This window comes from Salvelinus namaycush, chromosome 7, assembly GCF_016432855.1.
Source record: "Salvelinus namaycush isolate Seneca chromosome 7, SaNama_1.0, whole genome shotgun sequence".
Taxonomy (NCBI): domain Eukaryota; kingdom Metazoa; phylum Chordata; class Actinopteri; order Salmoniformes; family Salmonidae; genus Salvelinus; species Salvelinus namaycush.
This window is the reverse complement of record NC_052313.1, coordinates 15,722,582-15,749,939: the sequence shown is the minus strand read 5'-3', so window position 1 is coordinate 15,749,939 and position 27,358 is coordinate 15,722,582. Positions and strand designations below refer to the sequence as shown.

General features: G+C 42.0%; 2 protein-coding genes across 7 annotated transcripts in view; both read left to right on the top strand.

The window, feature by feature from the left end:
• LOC120051019 (aspartyl/asparaginyl beta-hydroxylase-like) overlaps positions 1–27,358 on the top strand; it is a 53,479-nt gene that overhangs the window by 23,648 nt on the left and 2,473 nt on the right. For 2 of the 5 annotated variants that reach the window (XM_038997599.1, XM_038997598.1), the window contains exons 4-21: positions 12,893–12,961; positions 13,727–13,824; positions 14,625–14,688; positions 14,889–14,921; positions 16,846–16,899; positions 17,050–17,148; positions 17,313–17,360; positions 22,067–22,108; positions 22,631–22,716; positions 22,841–22,927; positions 23,159–23,309; positions 23,595–23,731; positions 24,017–24,115; positions 25,254–25,343; positions 25,570–25,707; positions 25,974–26,109; positions 26,264–26,355; positions 26,625–26,758. In XM_038997599.1, the coding sequence (XP_038853527.1) occupies positions 12,893–12,961; positions 13,727–13,824; positions 14,625–14,688; positions 14,889–14,921; positions 16,846–16,899; positions 17,050–17,148; positions 17,313–17,360; positions 22,067–22,108; positions 22,631–22,716; positions 22,841–22,927; positions 23,159–23,309; positions 23,595–23,731; positions 24,017–24,115; positions 25,254–25,343; positions 25,570–25,707; positions 25,974–26,109; positions 26,264–26,355; positions 26,625–26,758 (1,657 nt within the window). The remainder of the gene's footprint in view (positions 1–12,892; positions 12,962–13,726; positions 13,825–14,624; positions 14,689–14,888; positions 14,922–16,845; positions 16,900–17,049; positions 17,149–17,312; positions 17,361–22,066; positions 22,109–22,630; positions 22,717–22,840; positions 22,928–23,158; positions 23,310–23,594; positions 23,732–24,016; positions 24,116–25,253; positions 25,344–25,569; positions 25,708–25,973; positions 26,110–26,263; positions 26,356–26,624; positions 26,759–27,358) is intronic. The other 3 variants (XM_038997601.1, XM_038997600.1, XM_038997602.1) reach the window with 3 other exon arrangements.
• LOC120051018 (uncharacterized abhydrolase domain-containing protein DDB_G0269086-like) lies at positions 1,547–9,821 on the top strand. Of its 2 annotated transcripts, XM_038997596.1 has the most exons (3): positions 1,547–2,004; positions 6,236–6,756; positions 6,802–9,821. In XM_038997596.1, the coding sequence occupies exons 1-3, from the start codon at positions 1,917–1,919 to the stop codon at positions 8,560–8,562; spliced, it is 2,370 nt and encodes a 789-aa protein (XP_038853524.1). In that variant the 5' UTR covers positions 1,547–1,916; the 3' UTR covers positions 8,563–9,821. The 2 variants fall into 2 exon arrangements, with proteins under 2 accessions (XP_038853524.1, XP_038853525.1); XM_038997597.1 differs by lacking the exon at positions 1,547–2,004 and having other exon boundaries at positions 5,710–9,821.

The following is a 27,358-nucleotide window of genomic DNA, read 5'->3' as shown; positions in this document are numbered from 1 at the left end:
AAATGAATAACACCTGTCCCTGATTGAGAACCATATAAGGCTAATTAACCAACACACTCCCACATAGAACAAACAACACAGACTGCCCATCCCAACTCACGCCCTGACCAACTAAACACATACAAAACAAGAGAAAACAGGTCAGGAACGTGACAATATAGCTGTACCATGATATTTGCATTGCTACTAAGTAAACCTCCAATTGGTCCCTACTATTCCATCTGCTAAAAGCCCTCCTCATCCCGAGTTGGGTTGTCATCCCAATGCCCGGCAGACCACCCTCGACCCCCTGTATCCCATAGCCCTGAACCGACTGGGATCTATCCTTTGAAAAGAGCACACAGTGCCATTTACCGAATTGAAGTAGATCAACTGCCAAATGCATTTCCATCGCCCTCACCTCGATTTGTATTATATATAGCTGTGGATCATCCTCTATTGTCCCTAACATCTTTTACTCCTTCGCAACAGTTGTGGGATACACACATACACCCACACACACTCAACCCATACCCCCCACACAACCATAAGTTCACATTCTCAACAATTGCACCATCCCAGAGCCCAACTCAAGATAGGTCTTGATTTACAAATGCACTTACAGTTGCAGCTGCATGAGAAGGCCTGCAAGACCATGCAAAAAATGGGCAGAAATTGAGAGATTTTATTAACCATTGTCACATCCTAGATGATGGAGGTCAAATGTACACCTTTTCATTGAAACACCCACAATACGGTCACCCATATTGACCATATTCCCAAGCATCTCCATGCAGTCAGACTTTGATTTTGTGCCACCACAATAATGTACCCCCTCTCTGAATGTCCGAGTGTGACCCCCTCCCCATGGGTTACTGCAGCTAGTGTTGCCAGCACTGCCACTGCCTGGGTGGGGGCACCCCACCGGAATCCCCACCGGCTAGGTACAAGGTCTTCAAGGTTCTCATTAGCAGCTTTGAGAATTTCCTTGTGTAGTATGCTCTCCCTTTAGGGGGCTTTGGCTTTGCAGGACCAACCCTGCCAAGCAGACTCAGAATATTGAGGGGGCAGTGCTGCTCTTGGTCTCTGACCTCATTTTGGCTGCATACAGACCGCTTACAGCAGGCACATAAAACAGTTAGGGACTTCTGCTTAGTATCTGGGTCATTCAGGTGGGTGTATAGGGTCATGGACCGTACCATTAAAATAGGATCATAAATAAATAATTAGATATATTTATTTAAAAATTGTAGTTCCCCATGATAGAACAATAATTAAATGTATAATTTATTTTAAAACTGTTCCACCATAATAGGACAATAAATAAGACATATAATTCATTATAAAAGTATATCCATCATCTGAACAACATTGAAAGCCCTCACAGCAATACATTGGTTCTGGGATATGCAACCATTTCATTACTCACTCACTCGCATTACATCTTTAATCCATTCCTAAATGCCAATTGTGTGCCACCCTATGGGACTCCGAATCACAGCCGGATGTAATACAGTCTGGATTCGAACCAGGTACTATTGTGACGCCTCCTGCACTGAGATGCAGTGCCTTAGACCGCTGTGCCACTCGGAAGCCCTTCTAATAGTTAGCCTAATTTCAGTTTGTGACAAAACAAGCAAGTGTATCAATGATTTTTACAAAAGCAAAAATATTGTATTTTCAGCTGTTCGAAGCAGGTGTACAAATCCGAAAGTAAAAGATGCAAAAACAAAACTTAAGCATGGGAAGCATAGAACATAGAACAGATCTACCGCTTCTTAGACTTGCTTTAAATGAGTGTCAGAGCAAAGTGTCAGATCTATAACTCACATTTCTATGTGCATTTAATGGGGTCGCCCGAAAAGGTACATATTGTAGCTTTAAAGGTGCCTGAATTCTATCAACCATGGCTGTAATTTTATTGTGAAGTAGCTCTAATGTCCTTGGTGTTTTATTACTGTTCTTCCTCTCCCAAATCAGATGAGAGTCCTGGAGAGGTGGCTTCTAAAAAGAACAGAACAAAAGGTATCAGCATGTTGCATTTGGTTGTTAGACGAAAGTGAACTTCGTTGGTGTGTGATTGTTTTGCCTGACTTGCATCCCTCTTGGTTATTAAACTTGACAAAACGCTGTATTGATAATGAAATTTAAGATTGATTGATTACCCAAATTAGTCGACCGATTAATCGGCATAGCCGATTTAATCAGGGCCGATTTTCACGTTTTCATAACAATCGGTATTTTTGGACGCTGATTATGGGCGATTACATTGCACTCCACGAGGAGACTGCGTGGCAGGCTGACTACTTGTTACGTGAGTGCAGCAATGAGCCAAGTTAAGTTGCTAGCTAGCATTAAACTTATCTTATAAAAAACCATCAATCTCCAACATAATCACTAGTTAACTACACATGGTTGATGATATTACTAGTTTATCTAGCTTGTCCTGCGTTGCCTATAATCAATGCAGTGCCTGTCACGATCGTTGTAAAGATGAGACCAAGGCGCAGCGTGAGTAGAGTTCCACATAATTTTAATCAACTGAAACTCACCTAACAAAACCACAAACAACCGAACGAAACGTGAAGCTACGAATAGTGCAGACAGGCAACTAAACATAGAACAAGATCCCACAACACAAACGAGGAAAATGGCTACCTAAATATGATCCCCAATCAGAGACAACGATAAACAGCTGTCTCTGATTGGGAACCATATCAGGCCAACATAGACATACAAAAACCCTAGACATACAAAAACTAGCGTACCCACCCTAGTCACACCCTGACCTAACCAAAATATATAGAAAAACAGAGATATCTAAGGTCAGGGCGTGACAGTGCCTGTTAATTTATCATCGAATCACAGCCTATTTCGCCAGACGGGTGATGATTTAACAAGCGCATTCGTGAAATAAGCACTGTCGTTGCACCAATATTTAGACTTAGGGATGCCACCCTAGATAAAATATGGAACGGCTCCGTATTTCACTGAAAGAATAAACGTTTTGTTTTCGAAATTATAGTTTCCAGATTTGACCATATTAATAATGACCGTAGGCTCGTATTTCTGTGTGTTTATTATATTATAATTAAGTCTATGATTTGATATTTGATTGAGCAGTCTGACTGAGCAGTGGTAGGCAGCAGCAGGCTCGTAAGCATTCATTCAAACAGCACTTTCCTGCGTTTGCCAGCAGCTCTTCGCTGTGCTTCAAGCATTGCCCTGTTTATGACTTCAAGCCTATCAACTCCCGAGATTAGGCTGGTAATACTAAAGTGCCTATAAGAACATTCAATAGTCAAAGGTATATGAAATACAAATGGTATAGAGAGAAATAGTACTATAATTCCTAAAATAACTACAATCTAAAACTTCTTAACTGGAAATATTGAAGACCACCAGCTTTCACATGTTGTCATGTTCTGAGCAAGGAACTTAAACTTTTTTACATGGCACATATTGCACTTTTACTTTCTTCTCCAACACTGTTTTTGCATTATTTAAACCAAATTGAACATGTTTCATTATTTATTTGAGGCTAAATTGATTTTATTTATGTATTATATTAAGTTAAAATAAAAGTGTTCATTCAGTATTGTTGTAATTGTCATTATTACAAATATATATATATAAAAATCGGCCAATTTAATCGGTATCTGCTTTTTTTTTGGTCCTCCAATAATGGGTATCGGTGTTGGAAAATCATAATTGGTCGACCTCTAATCCTAATACTAATGTGTGCCATAATCTGAATAACCTTGTTTTTCTGATGTGATTTGATTCGTTTGATTTAGTGGTGTTGAAATGACTGGAGTGAGTTGTTAGGATGAATCAACTCCATGAAGAGTTGTGGAATCATCCGCCATAAGATGTGCAGCATGTTGATTCACATGTTGAACTCTAGTCCGGTCGGTGTGTTTTCTTAACACTTATTACCATGGATGTCATGTAATAAGAAAAGAACCCGGAATGTGCTAACGTAGTACCAGCAGCAACAAGGTGAAAACTGTAGATGTTCAATCTCAGCCTTGTTTTAGCCTATTGTCCTAAGGCTATTTGATCAACTATAATATGTCATATGTATTGTAATAGCAGGACAAGCAAGCCATCCAGTCTGGATGCAGAAGTAGCAAAGCTGCAGAGGGAAGTCCTCAAACTCCAGAAGAAGAGACTGCAGCTGGAAATTGAGAAATTAATACTCAATCAGGAGAAAATAAAGATAGCAGGGAAATTAGAGTTTTAGTCGAGCGTGAACATTTTAAGCCCGGCCCGACCAGAGCCTCTGAGGAGAGACAGGTGGTCAATGCTCTGCAGCTCGAAGCATGAGGCGGCCCAGAAAGCCGCCTCATGCTTTCTGGGCGGCTTTTACATGTTGAACCCAATGAATGTTACATGCTGAACTCAATGAGGAGAAAGTGGGGGAGGAAATGTTACATGCTGAACTCAATGAGGAGAAAGTGGGGGAGGAAATGTTACATGCTGAACTCAATGAGGAGAAAGTGGGGAAGGAAATGTTACATGCTGAACTCAATGAGGAGAAAGTGGGGGAGGAAATGTTACATGCTGAACTCAATGAGGAGAAAGTGGGGGAGGAAATGTTACATGCTGAACTCAATGAGGAGAAAGTGGGGGAGGAAATGTTACATGCTGAACTCAATGAGGAGAAAGTGGGGGAGGAAATGTTACATGCTGAACTCAATGAGGAGAAAGTGGGGGAGGAAATGTTACATGCTGAACTCAATGAGGAGAAAGTGGGGGAGGAAATGTTACATGCTGAACTCAATGAGGAGAAAGTGGGGGAGGAAATGTTACATGCTGAACTCAATGAGGAGAAAGTGGGGGAGGAAATTGAACGTGAAGACAAAAGACAGGCTGAGAATATTCTTGCTAAAGAGGAGGAGGAGAGACAATTGGCCAGAATGCTGGAGCTCAAGAGGCAAGAGGTGTCCCAAAAGTCCAGGAAATGCTAGAGGCTTAACTCGGGAGAGGCTGAGAGGAGAGCGCAGGAGTAAGCCGAGAAAGAAAGGCTAGAGAAGAGAGCGTTTTGAAGTAGTTCAAGGAGGGAGAAGAAAAAGAGGCTGAATAACTGTAGACTATACATTTCCTACACTGGTTTGGTTGTTACAATAAAGCATCACCGAACTATAGCCTGCATATTGGAGTTTTTCTTAAATTTCATTAGCAATGTTGTAAACACACTTTAGTGATCAATGGCTTTTCTCATGCAGGTTAGATGTTTTCAAATGATCAGATAGCCGATTGGTAAAGTGCATGCACGCGAAAGAGTCATGGCAGAACCACAATACCCAATTACAGCATGATTTGGATACCTGATTCAACACCATAATCCTTGCATCAAGAGTGATGTCTTTGAATTTGAATAGCTGAAACTTCTATAATTTCCCCAAGAAATCGGATTTTAAAACTAACCTAACTATACTGCTAACCTTACACCTAACCCGATTTAATTCAGAAAGTTTTTTCTGCTCCAACAAATTTTGGATGTTTTCAAAATGAACATGGCGGGAAATGTTGTATTTTCAAATAATTTGTGTGACAATTGTGAAGAGTCTCAAAGGTAGCGACTAATTCAAATAAGACTTGAGTTACCATAGAACAGGCTCCAGTATCTGTGCGTTAGATGTCAACGTTGATTATGACGGCTCTCCTCTAATGTCCAGGAAGCGCCGTTACAAACTTCCATTAGACAACTCTGCAAGCGTTATGTCAAAATGCGTTTCTTAGTCACAGTGTGGATTTTTGCTGAGCAACAGTCTTCATTTACTCCCATTACAGCTGTTAATGTACTTCCTAAAAGTTCTAAATAAAAATGTACAAGAAACCAAAAAGAAAAAGAAGCCTATTCGTTACCCCCAAGCACAGGTCGAAGTCTACAACAACTCAATACATTGGAAGTGCCGAAGAGGCAATTATTCGGTTGCTTGTACATTTAAAAAAAAAAAAAAAATTTTTTATTGGAAGTGCATACCGGCCGTAACGGGAGTAAATTAAGATAGTTGCTCAGCAAAAATCCATATTTTGTGAGTAACAAACATATTTTGACATAACAATTATTGCGGAGCTGTCTAATGGGAGTTTGAATTGGAGCTTCCTAGGCGTTAGGGACATCGCGAAGACACAGATACTGGGGCACATACATAACAATAATAACAAACCTCCTGGCATGTGCCACTGGCAGTGGGAAATAGGAGTGTTGACATACTGCCCTTTAAAACAAGTTTCAAACCCCCAGAGCACCCAACAAGAGAACTTGGGAGGAAATTAAAGTCAGCATTAAAGGAACAGTTGAGAATGATCCATGAGAAGATTGAAGCCCAAAAAATTGCCGAAATGGCTTTGGCTGAAGTGAGGAGTATACTGGCCAAAGAGGAGGAAGAGAGACAATTGGTCAATGCTCTGGAACTCAAGAGGCAAGAGGTGGCCCAAAAAGCCCAGGAAATGTTAGAGGCTCAACTTCGAGAGGAAAGAGAACAAGAAGAGAAAAGAGAGGCTGAGAGAAGAGCACATGAGCAAGCAGGGAAAGAGAGGCTGGAGAAAGAGCAACTGGAGCAGTTGGAGAGAGAAGAGAAAGAGAGGCTGGAGAAACAGAGGGAAGCTGAGGAGAAGGCAGAAAAAGAGCGATTGGAGAAGGAAAAGCTAGAGAAAGAGAGGATAGAAAAGAAGACAGAGCTGGAAAGGATGGAAAAAGAGAGACTGGCTGCTCAATCCTTTTCCAAAGAGAAAGCAGAAAAGGAGAGACTAGAGAGGGAACGGGTCGCCAAAGAGAAAGCAGAAAAGGAGAGACTAGAGAGGGAACGGGTCGCCAAAGAGAAAGCAGAAAAGGAGAGGCTTGAGAAGGAACGGGTCGCCAAAGAGAAAGCAGAAAAGGAGAGAATTGAGAAGGAACGGGCCACCAAAGAGAAAGCAGAAAAGGAGAGGATTGAGAAGGAACGGGCCGACAAAGAAAAAGCAGAAAAGGAGAGGATTGAGAAGGAACGGGCTGCCAAAGAGAAAGCAGAAAAGGAGAGGATTGAGAAGGAACGGGCCGCCAAAGAGAAAGCAGAAAAGGAGAGGCTTGAGAAGGAACGGGCCGCCAAAGAGAAAGCAGAAAAGGAGAGGCTTGAGAAGGAACGGGCCGCCAAAGAAAAAGCAGAAAAGGAGAGGATTGTGAAGGAACGGGCCGCCAAAGGGAAAGCAGAAAAGGAGAGGATTGAGAAGGAACGGGCCGCCAAAGAGAAAGCGGAGAAGGAGAGGCTTGAGAAGGAACGGGCCGCCAAAGAGAAAGCAGAAAAGGAAGGGATTGAGAAAGAACGGGCCGCCAAAGAGAAAGCAGAAAAGGAGAGGATTGAGAAGGAACGGGCCGCCAAAGAGAAAGCGGAGAAGGAGAGGCTTGAGAAGGAACGGGCCGCCAAAGAGAAAGCAGAAAAGGAGAGGCTTGAGAAGGAACGGGCCGCCAAAGAAAAAGCAGAAAAGGAGAGGATTGAGAAGGAACGGGCCGCCAAAGAGAAAGCCGAAAAGGAGAGGCTTGAGAAGGAACGGGCCGCCAAAGAAAAAGCAGAAAAGGAGAGGATTGTGAAGGAACGGGCCGCCAAAGGGAAAGCAGAAAAGGAGAGGATTGAGAAGGAACGGGCCGCCAAAGAGAAAGCGGAGAAGGAGAGGCTTGAGAAGGAACGGGCCGCCAAAGAGAAAGCAGAAAAGGAAGGGATTGAGAAAGAACGGGCCGCCAAAGAGAAAGCAGAAAAGGAGAGGATTGAGAAGGAACGGGCCGCCAAAGAGAAAGCGGAGAAGGAGAGGCTTGAGAAGGAACGGGCCGCCAAAGAGAAAGCAGAAAAGGAAGGGATTGAGAAAGAACGGGCCGCCAAAGAGAAAGCAGAAAAGGAGAGGATTGAGAAGGAACGGGCCACCAAAGAGAAAGCAGAAAAGGAGAGGATTGAGAAGGAACGGGCCGCCAAAGAGAATGAGAGACTGGAGAAAGAACAGCTAGCCAAAGAGAAGGGGAGACTGGAGAAAGAACGGCTAACCAAGGAAAACGCAAAGAAGGAAAAGGAAAACAGCGAAAGGGTGGAGAAAGAGCGTGTTGCCAAAGAGAGAGCAGAGAAGGAACGGGTAGCAAAGGAATCTGAAAAGGAGAGGATGGAGAGAGAAAGGGTACCGAAGGGAAAGGAGAGAGAACGGGTAGCCAAAGAGAGGGCAGAGAAGGAGAGAGCAGAGAAAGAGCAACAAGCCAAAGAGTTAGCTGCTAAAGAAAAGGAGAGAGCAGCGGTAAAAGGACACTTAGTCAAAGAAAAGACTGCAAAGGCCAAGGTTGAGACAGAGCAATTACCCAAGATAGAGAGAGAACAGTTACCTAAGGCGAAGGCAGGGAAGGAGAGAGCAGAAAAAGAGCGTCTACTCAAAGAAAAGATAGATGGGGAGAGAGTTGTGAAAGAGAAAAGAGCCAAACAGGCAAAAGAGGAGATGCCAGAGAAGAATGCAAACAACTTCACAACTACAAGCAAGAAGGAAAAAATAATGGCTATAAGAGACCTTCTGAAGCCTAAAGCCACCAAGGTGAACAAGAAATGGAACTTCACAGGATGATGATCCTTCAATTACAAAACCGACAACTATCCCCTCCTCCCTAAAGGCACTTCTGTAGATCTGAAGGGATTGGAAAGAGCTAAGCAATGCAGTGCTTGCTTCACATTTTCCTTCTGATAGGCTGGATGGATTCTCTGCCATATTGCTACACCTTTCCAACCCCTTCAGATCTACAAATGTGTCTAAGGAGGAGGGGCTAGGAATTGATTTACAATTGAGCCAATATAATTGATGGTGCTAAATTTAAATCACGTTCATGCCAATGCTAAATATGTTATGGCTGATCTGTGATAATCAACTTTGGTTTTGGTCTTTGGTTCTTACAAATCAGAGCCTTGTCCTCCCCTTTCTGGTATATTTTTATGGCACAATACAATACGAATGATTGATTGATTTATTGGGAAAAATATGCACCGAGTACAACCCAGCGGATAACATGTTATAGAGATTCCACTTGTGTCCAACATGTACCCTGATATATATATACACATACATACATGCATGCATACATACTGTATAATCATTAAAGAAAGATGGGTACCTGCACACTGATAAATGCTCCCATAGATACACCTGCGGAAGCATTCATTAAAATTGTGGGAGCATTCATTAGTGTGTGAGTCTTTCTTTCTGTCTTTCTTTCATTAGTGTACGTTCTGTACCCTTCACCTGCAAGTCACTGAATACACTACTTTGAAACTAGTTACAATGCAATAAAATGCAATTTTGACATTTGTGTGTTTTACTGTATTTTTTACTTTGCTACAAATTTTAACATCATCCTATCACTTTCTGTGTTAATGTCATAATAATGTCAAAAGATATTGAATTATATACAGACTAAAGACAAGGTATGCTCATTGGCTTGTAGTGATTGTTTTTTTAGATTAGAAAATGAAACAGAATATTTATGTTAGTATAAGGCACAGCTGTCAAGCTCATTCCATGGAGGGCTGAGTGTCTGTGGGTTTTCGCTCCACCCTTGTACTTGATTGATGAATTCAGGTCACTAATTAGTAAGGAACTCCCATCACCTGGTTTTCTAGGTCTTAACTGAAACAAAAACCAGCAGACACTAGGCCCTCCATGGAATGAGTTTGACACCCCTGGTATAAGGTGTTTCTCAGTGAGTTCAAATGGCTATCATAAATATGCATTGCCACACAGATTTTCAAACAATGAGTGCTATAAACTGGGTGGTTCAAGCCCTGAATGCTGATTGGCTGACAGCCATGGTATATCAGACCGTATACCACAGGTATGACAAAACATTTATTTTTAATTACGTTGGTAACCAGTTGATAATAGCAATAATGCACCTCGGGGGTTTGTGGTATATGGCCAGTATACCACGGCTAATGGCTGTATCCAGGCGTTGCGTCGTGCCTAAGATCCACCTTTAGCCGTGGTATATTGGCCATACACCACACCCCCTCAGGCCTTAATGCTTAATTGAAAACTATCAAATGTGTCCTATAAGCTGTCTTTCTTTCTTTCATTCGTTTTGAATTGAAACAAATTAGTGTTTTTCTACTCTTTACTTGCTTTTCAGTTATATGCTGGTTAAATACTGTTTTGTGTTAACTTGATAGGTGTTTTTGTATGATGACAATAAGATTTACTTTTGCTTTCTGAAGAATCTTCAGCATGGCCTGGGCACTTCTTTACATATTACTTGAAACATCTCATGAAACAAGGCCGTAGCTACATTTTCTTTTCTTAGAGACTTGATGATGCCTTTTTTGTGCAAGTGTGAAACTCTGTTTGAAACAACATACCAACTTCTTGGAGTACTCTTTTTGTCATTTACCAGTTGTAAATGGTACCTTTGCTGTATTTTTTTACTGCTATAAAGTTAATATTTAGAAATTGCATGACAGAAAAAATACTACCTTTCTAAATCTTTGTTTTTATGTTTGTCTGTTGTTTGAAACAGCCTTGGTGTATTTTCATAATATGATGTAGGCCTTTTCTTGCTTTGGTGAAACTAAAATCTCACTAGGTACTGGCAGTATGGATGAAGTTGGTGTATTTTGTTAAATCGTGTCATTGCTGACATTGCAATGATGCCAGATAAGTAAAGCTTTTGTCCTCAAGCCACTTTGATTATTAAAGAGATTTCCTCAAATTGGCGTGTGTGCTCTTTAAATAGCAGTAATAACTATCTATGGCAACTTTCATACAATATGTTGTAGCCCAAGCCCAACGTGTTTCATATGTACAGTACCAGTCAATGTTTGGACACACCTACTGATTCAAGGGATTTTCTTTATTTTTTACTATTTTCTACATTGTAGTATAGTAGTGAAGACATCAAAACTATGAATTAACACATATGGAGTCATGTAGTAACCAACAAAACTGTTAATATATTTTAGATCTTAGATTCTTCAAAGTAGCCAGTCTTTGCCTTGATGACAGCTTTGCAGACGCTTGGCATTCTCTCAACCAGCTTCAACAGTAATGCTTTTCCAACAGTCTTGAAGGAGTTCCCACATATGCTGAGCACTTGTTGGCTGCTTTTCCTTCACTCTGCGGTCCAACTCATCCCAAACCAACTCAATTGGGTTGAGGTTGGGTGATTGTGGAGGCCAGATCATCTGATGCAGCACTCCATCACTCTCCTTGGTCAAATAGCCCTTACACAGCCTGGAGGTGTGTTGGGTCATTGTCCTGTTGAAATACAAATGATAGTCCCACTAAGTGCAAACCAGATGGGATGGCGTATTGCTGCAGAATGCTGTGGTAGCCATGCTTGTTAAGTGTGCCTTGAATTCTAAATAAATCACGGACAGTGTCACCAGCAAAGCACCCGCTACACCATCATACCTCCTCCTCCAAGCTTCAAGGTGGGAACCATACATGCGGAGATCATCTGTAGATCTACTCTGCGGAACCAATCATCTCAAATTTGGACTCATCAGACCAAAGGACAGATTTCCTCCAGTCTAATGTCCATTGTTTGTGTTTCTTGGCCCAAGCAAGTCTCTTCTTCTTATTATTGTCCTTTAGTAGTGGTTTCTTTGCAGTAATTCGACCACGAAGGCCTGATTCATGCAGTCTCCTCTGAACAGTTGATGTTGAGATGTGTCTGTTACTTGAACTCTGTGAAGCCTTTATTTGGTCTGCAATTTCTGAGGCTGGTAACTCTAATGAATTTATCCTCTGCAGCAGAGGTAACTCTGGGTCTTCCTTTCCTGTGGCGGTCCTCAAGAAAGCCCATTTCCTCATAGCGCTTGATGGATTTTGCGACTGCACTTGAAGAAACATTCAAAGTTCTTGAAATTTTCTGTGTTGACTGACCTTCATGTCTTAAAATAATGATGGACTGTCGTTTCTCTTTGCCTGTTTGAGCTGTTCTTGCCATAATATAGACTTGGTCTTTTACCAAATAGGGCTATCTTCTGTATACCACCCTATCTTGTCACAATACGACCAATTGGCTCAAAAGCATTAAGAAGGAAAGAAATTCCACAAATTAACTTTTAACAAGGCACACCTGTTAATTGAAATGCATTCCAGGTGACTACCTCATGAAGCTGGTTGAGAGAATGCCAAGAGTGTGCGAAGCTATCATCAAGGCAAAGACTGGCTACTTTGAAGATTCTCAAATATAAAATATATTTAGATTTTTCTTAACACTTTGTTTGGTTACTAGATGATTCTATGTGTGTTATTTCATAGTTTTGATTCCTTCACTATTATTCTACAATGAGTAAGTGTGTCCAAACTTTTGACTGGTACTGTATGTATTATATGTTCTTCACTTGAGTAGTAGTAGTGACCTATTCTCTCAGATTGCCAACAGCTGTGATATGTGATTAATTAACTGTCAACGTTGACATTACTTATGGCAGGCCAGGACTGTGTAGGGTCCCCTTAAAATATCCATCCAATAATCCAAACACGATGAGGGGGCGTTAATAGTTCAGAATGTCATGGAGTTGAAGATGCCATAGATTCTGCTATGGGACTGATGGCCCATGGAAGTATTTCCATACTTGTTGGATCAGGCACTGTTACAACAAACTGTAAACCCAAGTCAGTTGTATTCATATGACTTCTTTCATTTCCTTTTCATGTTCCTCAGTCATTTATTTACTTCATTTTTTTAGCCTTTCTCTTTCCTCTTTGGTCATTATCACTTCTTGTAAAATGTACCGTATGTATGTTCTCAAATCAATCATATTCCTGACAGTTGAAATTGATACCCTTGTGAAATGCAGTTATTTTTTGGATTGGAAATTCTAGAGCTGTGTGGTGGTGAGAAATGGGATATTTTTTTGACGTAATGTTTCACATGCCCACATGAACATTTCCAAACGAACAGGAGTGAAGGAGAGGCCGGTTTCTCTGGTGCAGAAGGAAGCCAAGGAGGAATCTGCTGTGGAAGAACAAAGTAAGAACACACCTTATTGAGACTGATTGGTCCCTGCACTGAATCCCACAAACTTAAATGTCCCTTCACATTGCATATAGCAAGGTATTATCTTCCGTATAGCACATACCCAGACATGCTCTTCTTACTCCAAAAACACAGATGCATAATGTGAGCGACAATGAGGGTGTGATGTCAAAGATGCCTGTGGACATATCCTCACCAGTATTGTTTCTTTTGGGGGGGTTTTAGGAGACCGGTTAGAGTGGGTGTAGAATGGGTTAGGGTGGCTGTAAAGGTCACTCAAATGACACCCTCTTGGCATATGGGCTTATTTGTTTTCAGAAAAGGCATTTGTCCTGTCCTACAGCTAACCATCCATTGACCACATATTCTCAGTTGATCATAAAAACATCTTAAAACGCCACCAAGGGTAGAATAGGTGCGCTCGGATTAGATTAGGACCAATGAAATGACCCACAACCTGTACACACATTCTCTGGTCTGGTGCGGGTGTTTGGTCAGAGTCCATCACGGTAGGAACATATTTCAATGACAAACGTATGCATGACTTCCGGCCGGCAGAATCCCATAGAGCTACAATGACAAACTACGATGGGGTTGTGCTACACTGCCTGACATACAGTCCAAAAGCAAAGTAACTTGTGATTTGTATCTTGAAGATCAGTAAAACTCCCCCTTAAGACCGATGCGTTTCGACAATCATGGCTTCATAAGGATATAGTCCTTGGCCTAAATCCTTTGATTGTAAAATTCAACTTTTAGCCGAGCCCATTGTGGAGGAAGTCATCCAGACAACAGAGGGGACTGAGGAAGAAGAGCAGCTTCCACCGAACCCGTCACAGGAGCAGCAGGCCCTGAAGGTGAGAGTCCGGACGCAGTGGGAACTCCAGCCAAATCAGAAGATGCAACTGAGGAAGCTTTTGAGGGGAAACTGGCGGTTGAGGCAGGATTGTTTGAGGCTGAGGCTGCTGTCCAGGTAGAGGATAGTGAGTACCCCTCTTGAGAAAACATTGTTCATCCTTCTCCCACCAAGATTACAAAGAGTGCCAGTATCACCTGGTAAATATTGCCACGGCTCATACCAACTGCTGTTCAATTTCCTCCATGTGTAGCTATGCACTATCCCACCAATGTGCCCATCTGTTGGCAAACAGTTTGAGGGGAGATGCATACTGTGTCCATTCATAAAAAATCCATTCTGTTGCTGTGCTTCATTACAGAATTATCCATTAAGTTTCATGTGACGGCTTATCCTGAGGGGAATGCAATCAAAAGCTGCTATTGCATAAACCTGCTTGGCCCAGTGCCCCCTCTCATATTCCAATTAAAAACGTTGGTTAAATAGGACCTGGATGTTGATTTGGGGGCCATGAAAACCACATGGAAAAAGAAATTGCGGTTGGGTTGGTCAAAAAGAAAAGCAGGGACCACCCGAAAAGGCAGCAGGAGCGTTTCTAAAGCTGAATGGCAACTGCACCAACTCGTGCGACAACCTTAAAGGGGCAATCTGTATTTCAGTAACAAAGGGTTTTATAATAACAAAGGGTAACACCAAGGTTTTTGTAACATGCTGAGGGATGGGGCTAGAGAAGGCACATAGTTTGAATTCCAATTAACTCGGTTTAACACAGTTTAAAGAATGTATTCCCTCTTCCTCAAGCTTCCTGCCAATGTCATTTCAGCTGCTGTCCATCTCCCGCCGATATCAGATGATTTTGTCCCAGGTATGTTTTGGATCTTCCCTTAATGAAAAGTGACGACATAGCCATTGATATTACATTGTGTATCAGAATATTTTATAATGAATCACAAAATAGACTAACTCATACTGTAACTACTTACCATACCTGTAGCCTCATTAGCTGCTGTGTGTTTAGTATGATAGCTACAACAAATAATATGATGTTTGATATCTCTCCTTTAGATGACAGTAGAGATGAAGCAACACAACCTTATGGTTAGTGTATGTGTATATACTGTATATACACAGTTGAAGTCGGAAGTTTACATACACTTAGGTTGGAGTCATTAAAACTCATTTTTCAACCGCTCCACAAATTTCTTGTTAACAAACTATAGTTTTGGCAAGTCGGTTAGGACATCTAATCACAAGTCATTTTTCCAACAATTGTTTACAGACAGATTATTTCACTGTATCACAATTCCAGTGGGTCAGAGGTTTACATACTGTACACTCAGTTGACTGTGCCTTTAAACAGCTTGTAAAATTCCAGAAAATTATGTCATGGCTGTAGAAGCTTCTGATAGGCTAATTGACATCATTTGAGTCAATTGGAGGTGTACCTGTGGATGTATTTCAAGGCCTACCTTCAAACTCAGTGCCTCTGCTTGACATCATGGGAAAATCAAAAGAAAGCCAATACCTCAGAAAATAATTGTAGCCCTCCACAAGTCTGGTTCATCCTTGGGAGCAATTTCCAAACGCCTGAAGGTACCACGTTCATCTGTACAAACAATAGTACGCAGGTATAAACACCATGGGACCATGCAGCCGTCATATCGCTCAGGAAGGAGATGCATTCGGTCTCCTAGAGATGAACGTACTTTGGTGCGAGAAGTGCAAATCAATCCCAGAACAACAGCAATGCACCTTGTGAAGATGCTGGAGGAAACAGGTACAAAAGTATCTATATCCACAGTAAAACGAGTCATACCCCGACATAACCTGAAAGGCCGCTCAGCAAGGAAGAAGCCACTTCTCCAAAACGGCCATAAAAAGCCAGACTACGGTTTGCAACTGCACATGGGGACAAAGATTGTACTTTTTGGAGAAATGTCCTCTGGTCTGATGAAACAAAAATAAACTCTTTTGCCATAATGACCATTGTTATGTTTGGAGGAAAAAGGGGGAGGCTTGCAAGCTGAAGAACACCATCCCAACCGTGAAGCACAGGGGTGGCAGCATCATGTTGTGGGGGTGCTTTGCTGCAGGAGGGACTGGTGCACTTCACAAAATAGATGGCGGCATGAGGCAGGAAAATGATGTGGATATATTGAAGCAACATCTCAAGACATCAGTCAGGAAGTTAAAGCTTCACAAATGGGTCTATGGACAATGACCCCAAGCATACTTCCAAAGTTGTGGCAAAATGGCTTAAGGACAACAAAGTCAAGGTATTGGAGTGGCCATCACAAAGCCCTGACCTCAATCCTATAGAACATTTGTAGGCAGAACTGAAAAAGTGTGTGCGAGCAAGGAGGCCTACAAACCTGACTCAGTTACACCAGCTCTGCTACCAAATTCTAATTGAGTGTATGTAAACTTCTGACCCACTGGGAATGTGATGAAAGAAATAAAAGCTGAGAAACCATTCTCTCTACTATTATTCTGACATTCTACATTCTTAAAATAAAGTGGTGATCCTAACTGACCTAAGACAGGGAATTTTTACTATTAAATGTCAGGAATTGTGAAAAAGTTTAAAGAGTTTAAATGTATTTGGCTAAGGTGTATGTAAACTTCTGACTTCAACTGTATGTATGTGTATATATATATATATATATATATATATATATATATATATATATATATATATATATATATTACAATGTGTGTTTGTAACTCATACGCACATTCATACTTACATGAGTCAGTTTTGCATGACATTTGTTTAGAGGATGAAATCAATGCCATTAACATGAAAGGTGAGATATTCGGTATGTTTTCATTATTCATTGGCCAAACATAGTTTTTTACTCTGTCCTTCCCTGCCTTCTCCTTGGTTAACTGGTCTTGGTTAACTGTGACCTTGCATTGACCAGTAAGCATAGCTTATTGCAGTGTGTTTATTAGACGTTTTGAATGGTCTGTGAATAGTTAGTTAGTGTATTTATGAAGTGTTTATTTGTTTGTCTTGCAGAAGAGTCAAAGCAATTTACTGACCGGCCAGGCTCCCAGGAGACACGGGAAGCAGGTGTGCTGTACACACACACACACACACACACACACACACAAACCAATGCGTTATCTTAGATCAGTCCTCCTTAACCATGTACCATATAAACATGCTTATATGGCACTGAAATCAAATCTTTAGTATGATTACAATTGCAATACAATGCAGAGGCTGAATCAGTCCCAGAACCGGAGGCTAACGTGGAATCTGTTCCGGACCTGGAAGCTGTCCCACAACTGAAAGATGAAGCCGTCCCAGAACTGAAAGGTTAGGAGTATAACAAGTCTTGTACCATAGTCTTAAACCATTGTTTTTTAAAGGAACATTCTCAGTTAGAGCGCCTGTGTCTCATTGAAACAAGGCAGTATTGAATAATGTTGATTTCCTAACTGTGCTGTACCTACCTGCCTGTGCATGTTGGTTTCTTGCAGAGGAGCCAGTGGCAGTAGAGGAGGAAACAACACAGGAAGATTCAGAAGGTGGGTTTACCAACACACACATTTATGCTTTATTCACAGTAAACATTTGAACAGACATAATCACATCGTATGCCAACAGTTAAATCCGTTAGGGTTGGCAGTCAAATAACATGGGACTTTAGGTACTCTAATAGTACTCTGATGGAGACCAGGCTATTTTGTAGAGTAGCCTTATATACGTCAGATCAGCCGTCTACAGCTGCTGTTGACAGGCAGGCTTGACGTGGTGGCGGCTCAATGCAGCTGTCACATATAGCTGTGTATGTAATTATAGCACCTGTTGGCGTTTCCCAGTGCTTCCAGTCATTCAAGGCCACCTCAAAGGCCACTTATGTGACTGTCATTTCTATGGAGGGCTTCACCTGCATGTCTAGGGTTGTGTGAGTTTGCGCGTTTTGCCATTTGGTTTTAAGAATGTTCCGGCTTCCTTTTTGGGTGGTTCTTGCTTTGATTTGTGACTCAAGCGCTTGGAAACTGTGGTATTGGCTGCTGAGAGTGCATTTGTGTCACTGATTGACACAAATGAGTTGGCTCTTAACCGTGGAGTTGTCTCGATGTTCAATAGACGTGGTGTGTAACACTACAAGACTAGGTATCAAAGTCGCTCAGTTTCTCCTAATAAGCCTTGACTGATATACGACCCATCAGCACCCTCTTCTGGTTATTAACTGCAAGGGCAATGTTGTGGTGAGAGTAACCCTGCCTATACAGCAGTAGGGAAAACACTGTTCTGAAGGTAGAAAGTGGGGTGCAGTTTGAAAAGCCCCACAGATCCCTGGCCTATGGTATTTATCCAATTTGCCTGGTAAATTGTGACATAACCACTCTTCTCATTTCACTGCTCTGAAATGTAAGCTCAGGTCAGAACCTAAAATGAATTCTTTATTCAGTTTATTCCTGGTTGCGTGAGACGTCACTTTTATTTTAATCTGTGAGATTTGTAAAATATGAGCAATCCATACAGTCATGAAAAAAGCAGACCTCTACGATTTCAAGTTTCTAGTATTTCAGAGTGTTACTGCTGTTGACGTCATGATTTTTGTTACTGAATTGGCGAGCACTAGTTTATTCTCTATCCAATCTTTTATATAAACCTTTTGTTTTTTCTCAGAAAGTCATTATGCTTTTTAAGCCAGATGTGTTTTTGGGGCTCAAATGTGTCTTCCTTTATCGTGTAATGTTTTTTCAACCATGCTTTAGTTTGATGAATCTGAAAAGCTTTATTTAATATTTGTTATTTGCGCTGCTACTGTGTGTTGATAGCATTCATAGCATTCTTCTAGCTGTCATTTTCTTCCCTTTTGGGTCATTCCACCTCAAAAAGCACAAGAAAGAGGATTTCGACACCCACCATTTCCAATTGTTCTGAAATCGTTTCAGTAGTTAAAAACAGATGAGATTAGCATTCCTGCAACATTATTTTGTGGAAATATAATTTGATCTCTGAGAAATTAAGCTAATTGATTGCACCCAAATTGGACTTAAAAAAAATATATACCTTTATTTCTACAAGGAACACAGACTGGGACCACGGTCTCTTTTACAGCTAGGCCCTGCGTATACATGTTTACACATACAGTTGAGGTACAATGATTAAGAAACTACACAAGACAAACAAAACCATCACAGATAACACAAAAAAAAATACAGCAACAGATTACATTTACACGTAGGTTATTCCCCTAGCAGCACAAGAACCTGCATTACCTGAAACAGTTACAAGCATTACAAAAATAAAAATCCTCCAATAAATTTTTAAAATGGGCAAGGGGGACAAGAGTCTCAAGTTTAAGTTTAGTCTGCAGGCTATTCCATAGGCAAGGAGCGTAACAGGAAAAGGCAGCCATAGCCAACTCTGTGGAAATCGCATGGGCCTCAAGTGTAATCCATGTTGAGACCTGGTTTTAGGAATTATAATTCTAATGTTGATGAGTGATGATAAATAAGAAGGTAGATTATAGGACTCATATTTTAAATTATAGGACTCATATAATATGCAATAAAAATAGTACCCGATATCTGATTTGGACCCCAAAATTCTAATAATAAATAAGACGAGATTTCCAAAGAAATTGTCAAAATCCACCCACGGACCTCCGACATCCCACACCAATCCCACCCCAACAACGAGTATCAGTTCTCTATGTCTGACAAGTAGTATGGAGGTGCGGCTCTGAGTATTTTTTCTTTATCCTATATAATGCATTCTCAGTGAATTTGGTGATGTTTTTTTTTTCTATTCAGAGAAATTTGTCGTTAGGTTTATGACCCGATTCTGACCACTAGATGGTGCTGTTTCTTCTGTTAGGTAAGGCACATTTTTCCATGATGTATGCCATGTTAATGATATCTGAGTGAGAGTGCCTGCGTTTTCGGTCAGTATTCAGCCATGATTACTACATGTTTAGATGACTGGCTAGACTAACTGACCAATCTAAACATTGTTAGCTGACATGGCTGATTGAGTGACTGTCAGTGACTGACATAACAATAGAAAAAGTACTGATGCACAACCAAATTTCGAAATTGCACCTTGTGTATTCTACTATTCTAACTCTAACCAGTAAGTTAAGACCCCGACTGAGTTCATAAAAAATATATATCTATATACATTCCAGGGTTTTTCTTTTTTTGGTATTATTTTCTACATTGTAGAATAATAGTGAAGACATCAAAACTATGAAATAACACATATGGAATCATGTAGTAACCAAATAAAGATTTAGATTCTTTAGATTTAGATTCTTCAAAGTAGCCACCCTTTGCCTTGATGATAGCTTTGCACACTCTTGGCATTATCTCATCCAGCATCATGAGGTAGTCACCTGGAATGCATTTCAATTAACAGGTGTTAACTTTGTTAAAGGGGAATTCCTTTCCTTCTTAATGCTTTTGAGACAATCAGTTGTGTTGTGACAACGTAGGGGTGGTATACAGAAGATAGCCCTATTTGGTAAAAGACCAAGTCCATATTATGGCAAGAACAGCTCAAATAAGCAAAGAGAAACGACAGTTCATCATTACTGTAAGACATGAAGATCAGTTAATACGGAAAATGTCAAGAACTTTGAAAGTTTCTTCAAGTGCAGTCGCAAAATCCATCAAGCGCTATGAGGAAATGGGCTCTCATGAGGACCACCACAGGAAAGGAAGACCCCGAGTTACCTCTGCTGCAGAGGATAAGTTCATTAGAGTTACCAGCCTCAGAAATTGCAGCCAAAATAATTGCTTCACAGAGTTCAAATAACAGACACATCTCAACATCAACTGTTCAGAGGAGACTGTGTGTATCAGGCCTTCATGGTCGAATTGCTGCAAAGAAACCACTTTGTCTGATGAGTTCAAATTTGAGGTTTTGGTTCCAACCGCCGTGTTTTTGTGAGACGCAGAGTAGTTAAACGGATGATCTCCACATGTGTGGTTCCCACCGCCGTGATGTATGGAGGAGGAGGTGTGATGGTGTGGAGGTGCTTTGCTGGTGATACTGTCAGTGATATTTTTTTAAACTCAAGGCACACTTTACCAGCATGTCTACCGCAACATTCTGCAGCGACACGCCATCCCATCTGGCTTGCGCTTAGTGGGACTATCATTTGTTTTTCAACAGGACAATGACCCAACACACCTCCAGGCTGTGTAAGGGCTATTTGACCAAGAAGGCGAGTGATGGAGTGCTGCATCAGATGACCTGGCCTCCACAATCACCCAACCTCAACCCAGTTGAGATGGTTTGGGATGAGTTGGACCTCAAGAGTGAAGGAAAAGCAGCCAACAAGTGCTCTGCGTATGTCTGAACTCCTTCAAGTCTGTTGGAAAAGCATTCCAGTTGAAACTGGTTGAGAGAATGTCAAGCGTGTGCAAAGCTGTCATAAAGGCAAAGTTTGGCTACTTCGAAGAATCTCAAATAGAAAATATATTTTGGTTTGTTTGACACTTTTTTATGGTTACTACATGATTCCATGTGTGTTATTTCATAGTTTTGATGTCTTCACTATCATTCTACAATGTAAAAAATAAAGACAAACCCTTGAATAAATAGGTGTGTCCAAACTTTTGACTGGTACTGTATATATAATATTTTGTTTTTACTCTGACATTTCGCAACCAACCGTTAACATAAGTGGTTTGTGACCCATACTTTAAGAAATACTTAACTAATAGCAGGAACAGCACCATCTAGTGGTCAGAACCTGATAATGTAAGGATGTAGGATGGGACATAAACCTAACCACTTCAATTACTAATTTCTCTGCAGGGGAAAAAAAACATTCCCAAATTCATCAGAATACAACACATAGGACACATAAGATGAAGAAACAATACTCTGAGCCACAGCTCCATACTTCTGGTCAGACATAGAGAACTGATACTGTATACGTGTTGTTGGGGTAAGATTGACATGGGGCGTTTGGTGGCTTTTGACCATTTCTTTGGAATCCTTATGTCTTACTCATTATTTAAAAAATGTGGTGGTCCAAATTGGATGTTATGTACTAGATTTATTGAATATTACATGAATCGTATAATTTGGGTGCAATCAATTAGCTTAATTTCTCAGAGATCAAATTATATTTCAACAAAATAATGTTGCAGGAATGCTAATCTTATCGGTTTCTAACTACAGAGACGATTTCAGAACAATCAGAGATGGTGGGTGTCATGGCTTGCTGAAATGACATGGAATGACCATTTATTATGTCTTTCAGGCAATGCAGAGGACCAACCAGAGGATATGCTCAAATACAAAGGTACGTGTTCTTTTGATATGGATTCCTATGGTGAACATGAGCTTTCTAGATTAGCAAGGGGTGGCCAACCCTGCTGGAGAGCTAGCCTGTCGCAGGGTTTTGTTCCAGCCCTACTCTGACACACCTACTTATTCTACTAATCGGCTGAATCAGGTGTTTACGTGTAGAAATGGAGCAAAAGCCTTCACACTCAGAATCTCTCCAGGATGGTTGGCCACCCCAGCACGGTAGTATTGTACTTATTCTCCTCAGTTGGCATTCGTGTCGTCCCACCTAGCCCTGCCACTGAAACTGTCTAGCTTTTCATTCTGAATACAGTCATTTAAATGTCTACCCACTGAGTCACAATGAGTGACGCATCTGGAAGTACGTTTAGAGTTGAAAATAAGAGGGATTACAGTTTGGTCTGCAATTTCATTGAGAGACTACATTGTAATTTTCTGAGGTTGCACCCACCCACACACACATGTTGAGTGATACACCCAATAGCTCACTTTTATGACTTTCTGTTCTTCGTTTCAGCCAAAAAGAAGAAGCCTAAACTCCTGAATAAATTTGAGAAAACGATCAAGACAGAAATTGACGCGGCTGAGAAGTTACGTAAAAAGGTAGTCTTATGTTGTCCTATTTATAACACTGTGTGATGTTTTTAATTAACATGCTCTTATCTTGAAAGTAAATGGATGAATCAATGCTGATCTGTTGTTTCCCATGTCTTGTTTCACCACCCAGGGGAAAGTGGAGGAGGCTGTCCGGGCTTTTGACACTCTAGTTCAGCAGTACCCCCAGAGTCCAAGGTGTCGCTATGGGAAAGCCCTGGTGAGAACCACAGTCTAAATACTGTAGCATGCCATTCTCCTGGTTTATTTTGAACTGATTAAACAAATATTAACCCTTTAACAAGTTAAACACTAAGTGTGTTTATCACTTTAACTAAACTTCAAATCTTAAATAATGTTTACTATGATCCTAAAAAGTGGGTGAAAATTGCACCCATGTAAAAATAGGGAAAACGCCTGAAATGTTCTGGGGCCCATTATGTATGTTCAGGCCGAAGATGACCTGGCAGAGAAGATGCGCAGCAACGACATGCTACAGAAGGCCCTCAGCACGTACAAGGAGGCGTCAGAGCTGCCCAACGCCACGCCTGACCTCATCAAGGCCACACTGAAGAAACGGGCCGAACGTCAGCAGTTCTTAGGTAACCTACAGGGCCAAGCATGCTGGAGTGCCTACACACACACACACAAATTACACCGTACATTTTTCTTGTGTACTTAGTTTGAAGACCATTACGCGACTCCGATTAATGTCATTTGGTAAAGTGGTTGTTGTAGTGGTTGTCTTTTCGATTTAATGTAGTATTTAATATAATTCATTCAGTATTTTGAAATACTTTCTCTAATTGAGATTACTGGGGATTGTGGTTGTGTGCATAGAGTGTGTTGTGACTCCCTCCCTCTCTCTCTCTCTCTCTCTGGTGTAGGTCGTATGAGGGGTGCCTTAGCCACGTTGGAGAAGCTGGTACAGATCTTCCCTGAGGACGTGGCCCTGAAGAACGATCTGGGCGTGGCTCACCTGCTCATCGGAGACAACAAGAGCGCCAAGAGGGTCTACGAGGAGGTGAGCCGTGGTCCAAGTCATCACCATTCTTGACTGCTTTGGGGTTTCCAAGCATTCTTTTCTTTCTGGGAAATAATGTGTTGAAAATGTCGTGATTTTGCTTTGCAACACATCTTCAGCTGGTCTGCTTCAGTAAACACATTACTAACAGAATTGTAATTTGCAAGATTACACGTAAATGAAATGTATCTAGCGTGACATTTTCAGCAGGGAAATGTCAATGAGTGTCACGATTGAATGTTTGATTAACAATTGACGATTTCTAAATGATGTGTCCCCTGGTAGGTGTTGGCCATTGCACCAAGTAACGGCTTTGCTAAAGTCCATTACGGCTTCATCCTCAAATCAGAAAATAAGATAGCAGAGAGCATCCCATTCCTCAGGGTAAGTACTGTAACCAATCATGCTCCCACAGATTCAAACCACTCTTTTGATCCTGAAACCACTCTCTCTGCACTGAAACCCGTCTCCCTGCACTTAAACCCGCCTCCCTGCACTGAAACCCCTCTCTCTGCACTGAAACCCCTCTCCCTGCACTGAAACCCCTCTCCCTGCACTGAAACCCCTCTCCCTGCACTGAAACCCGTCTCCCTGCACTGAAACCCATCTCCCTGCACTGAAACCCCTCTCTCTGCACTGAAACCCCTCTCTCTGCACTGAAACCCCTCTCTCTGCACTGAAACCCCTCTCTCTGCACTGAAACCCCTCTCTCTGCACTGAAACCCCTCTCTCTGCACTGACACCCCTCTCTCTGCACTGACACCCCTCTCCCTGCACTGAAACCCCTCTCTCTGCACTGAAACCCCTCTCTCTGCACTGAAACCCCTCTCTCTGCACTGAAACCCCTCTCTCTGCACTGAAACCCCTCTCTCTGCACTGAAACCCCTCTCTCTGCACTGAAACCCCTCTCCCTGCACTGAAACCCCTCTCCCTGCACTGAAACCCCTCTCCCTGCACTGAAACCCGTCTCCCTGCACTGAAACCCGTCTCCCTGCACTGAAACCCGTCTCTCTGCACTGAAACCCCTCTCTCTGCACTGAAACCCCTCTCTCTGCACTGAAACCCCTCTCTCTGCACTGAAACCCCTCTCTCTGCACTGAAACCCGTCTCCCTGCACTGAAACCCCTCTCTCTGCACTGAAACCCCTCTTTCTGCACTGAAACCCCTCTCTCTGCACTGAAACCCCTCTCTGTGCACTGAAACCCCTCTCTGTGCACTGAAACCCCTCTCTCTGCACTGAAACCCCTCTCTCTGCACTGAAATCCCTCTCTGTGCACTGAAACCCGCCTCCCTGCACTGAAATCCCTCTCTGTGCACTGAAATCCCTCTCTGTGCACTGAAACCCCTCTCTGTGCACTGAAACCCCTCTCTGTGCACTGAAACCCCTCTCTGTGCACTGAAACCCCTCTCTTTGCACTGAAACCCGTCTCCCTGCACTGAAACCCCTCTCTCTGCACTGAAACCCCTCTCTCTGCACTGAAACCCCTCTCTTTGCACTGAAACCCCTCTCTCTGCACTGCAGGATGGTTTGGAATCAGGAGACCCTGGCACAGACGACGGCAGATTTTACTTCCACCTCGGAGACGCCTTGCAAAGAATGGGAGACGACAGTGTGAGTTAAGATCAAACTCACCGACACCAAGCTTAACACCAATACTGACTCCACAGCAACATACATGTAGTAACTTCACAGAGTATGATATCAGTATGACTTATCGTGATAGTACTTTTCCTCTGACAATAAGATAAAACAGAGTATTTAAATGTAACTTTATAATATGAGTTCAAATGTGTTGGTTTTGAAATACTACAAGCACAATGGTCTTCTCCTCTTCCAGGCCTACAAGTGGTATGAGAGAGGGCACCAGAGAGGTCACTTTGCCTCCGTATGGCAGCGATCTCTCTACAATGTGGACGGTCTCAAAGCCCAGCCATGGTGGACGCCCAAGGACACTGGCTATATGGATCTAGTCAAGGTACTGTAGATGATGACAACTTGTCTCATCTGGTTGTCTTTTCTCCCCGATAGTCACGGAGTTCGATAATGTCTAGAGGGAGCACGTCCTCTCTTTTCCTTTGATCTGTTCTGTGACAGCGTGGGCAAACATGGAGGGCTCCCATCTTAAAATAGTCAATTCTTCTTCATTTGAGTTTTGACCTGGTGTAAAGCTGTGCTTGGACTGACCATAGTATGAATAATATGAATATAATATAATATGAATAATGTGTGTCTATGTCATAGACCCTGGAGAGGAACTGGAGGACCATTCGAGACGAGGCCCTGTCAGTGATAGATAAAAGCACCGGCCTCTTTGTTCCAGAAGAGGAGAACCTCAGAGAAAAAGGGGAGTGGGGCCAGTTCACACTCTGGCAGCAAGGTAAACCAATCAAACCCTTCACAACTAGCACCTGGCAAGTCCCTATGTCAGAAATACACTAAATGTAATTGAATGAAAATAATCCTAAGTAAAGGTTTAGTGGTGTCTGAACCTGGCCTCTAATTCCTTGTTTCTCTTCTCCTGTTCCTTGCAGGCAAAAAGGCAGGGGAGTCCTGCCACAGTGTTCCAAAGACCTGTGGCCTGTTGGAACGCTACCCAGAGGCAACAGGCTGCAAGAGAGGACAGGTAGGTCACCCCACCACAGACGTGACTGACATGCCAACTATCAGACAGATGGACAGACAGCCTGGCCATTTTTTAAACATAATTCATATTTAATTTCAGCTCTGTTCACTTTCTCTGGGTGTATGACTGCCTCTCTCTCTCTCTCTCTCTCTCTCTGTCTCTCTCTCGCTCTCTCTCTCTCTCGCTCTCTCTCTGTCTCTCTCTCGCTCTCTCTCTCGCTCTCTCTCGCTCTCTCTCTCCCTCCCTACCTATTTCTCCCTGGGTTCCAGATCAAGTTCTCGGTGATGCAGCCTGGTACTCACGTCTGGCCCCACACGGGGCCCACGAATTGTCGCCTGCGCATGCACCTGGGCCTGGTCATCCCAAAGACAGGCTGCAAGATCAGGTGCACCAACGACACCAGGTAACATCTTCCACAGCCATCAACGTCATCCCCTTGTTACATCTAACATCACCCACTTGTTAGTTCTTGGTACAGTGTAAGACTGAACATTTGAGTGCTCTGTACTTGATTGTCACTCAAGACCAAGTGTAGCTGAAAAATATGTTATGTCGATTTTGTGGACTGTCAGTCCTTGCATCCATAGCTCTGTCTACGAATTTGAGTGGTTACATTTCCCCGGCCCCAACCCTCTCAGCTTTATACCAAACGAACTTGACGAGCTGCCATTAAATAAAAACTCATGCATGTGGCTTCATTAAAGCTATAATTCTTAGTTGTTACATCCACTTTTCAAATCATTAATTAAGGATATAAACCCATAGATTTTTGAAGATTAGAACTTATAAATGCCTCGTGAGCTTAGTTCAACTGTCGTACCACATCAGAACCCAAAATATACGCTTGTTTACCTCCAATGTTTGTAAACCATGTAAGTGTAAACAAACACTATATAGCTTCAAAACATGGTTAAACAATCATTATGATATCATAGATGGTCAGTCCCTGTCTATAAACTTGACAGTGGTTACATTTTCTCCAGGCCCATCCCTCAGCTTTTTA

Excerpts from the sequence above, each read along its gene's own strand:
- LOC120051018 (XM_038997596.1), top strand. The coding sequence starts at position 1,917 with ATGTCCTTGGTGTTTTATTACTGTTCTTCCTCTCCCAAATCAGATGAG. Across the intron at positions 2,005-6,235 it reads TAAAAAGAACAGAACAAAAG|AGCACCCAACAAGAGAACTT; the intron begins GTATCAGCATGT and ends TCAAACCCCCAG. Across the intron at positions 6,757-6,801 it reads AGAGACTAGAGAGGGAACGG|GTCGCCAAAGAGAAAGCAGA; the intron begins GTCGCCAAAGAG and ends GAGAGGGAACGG.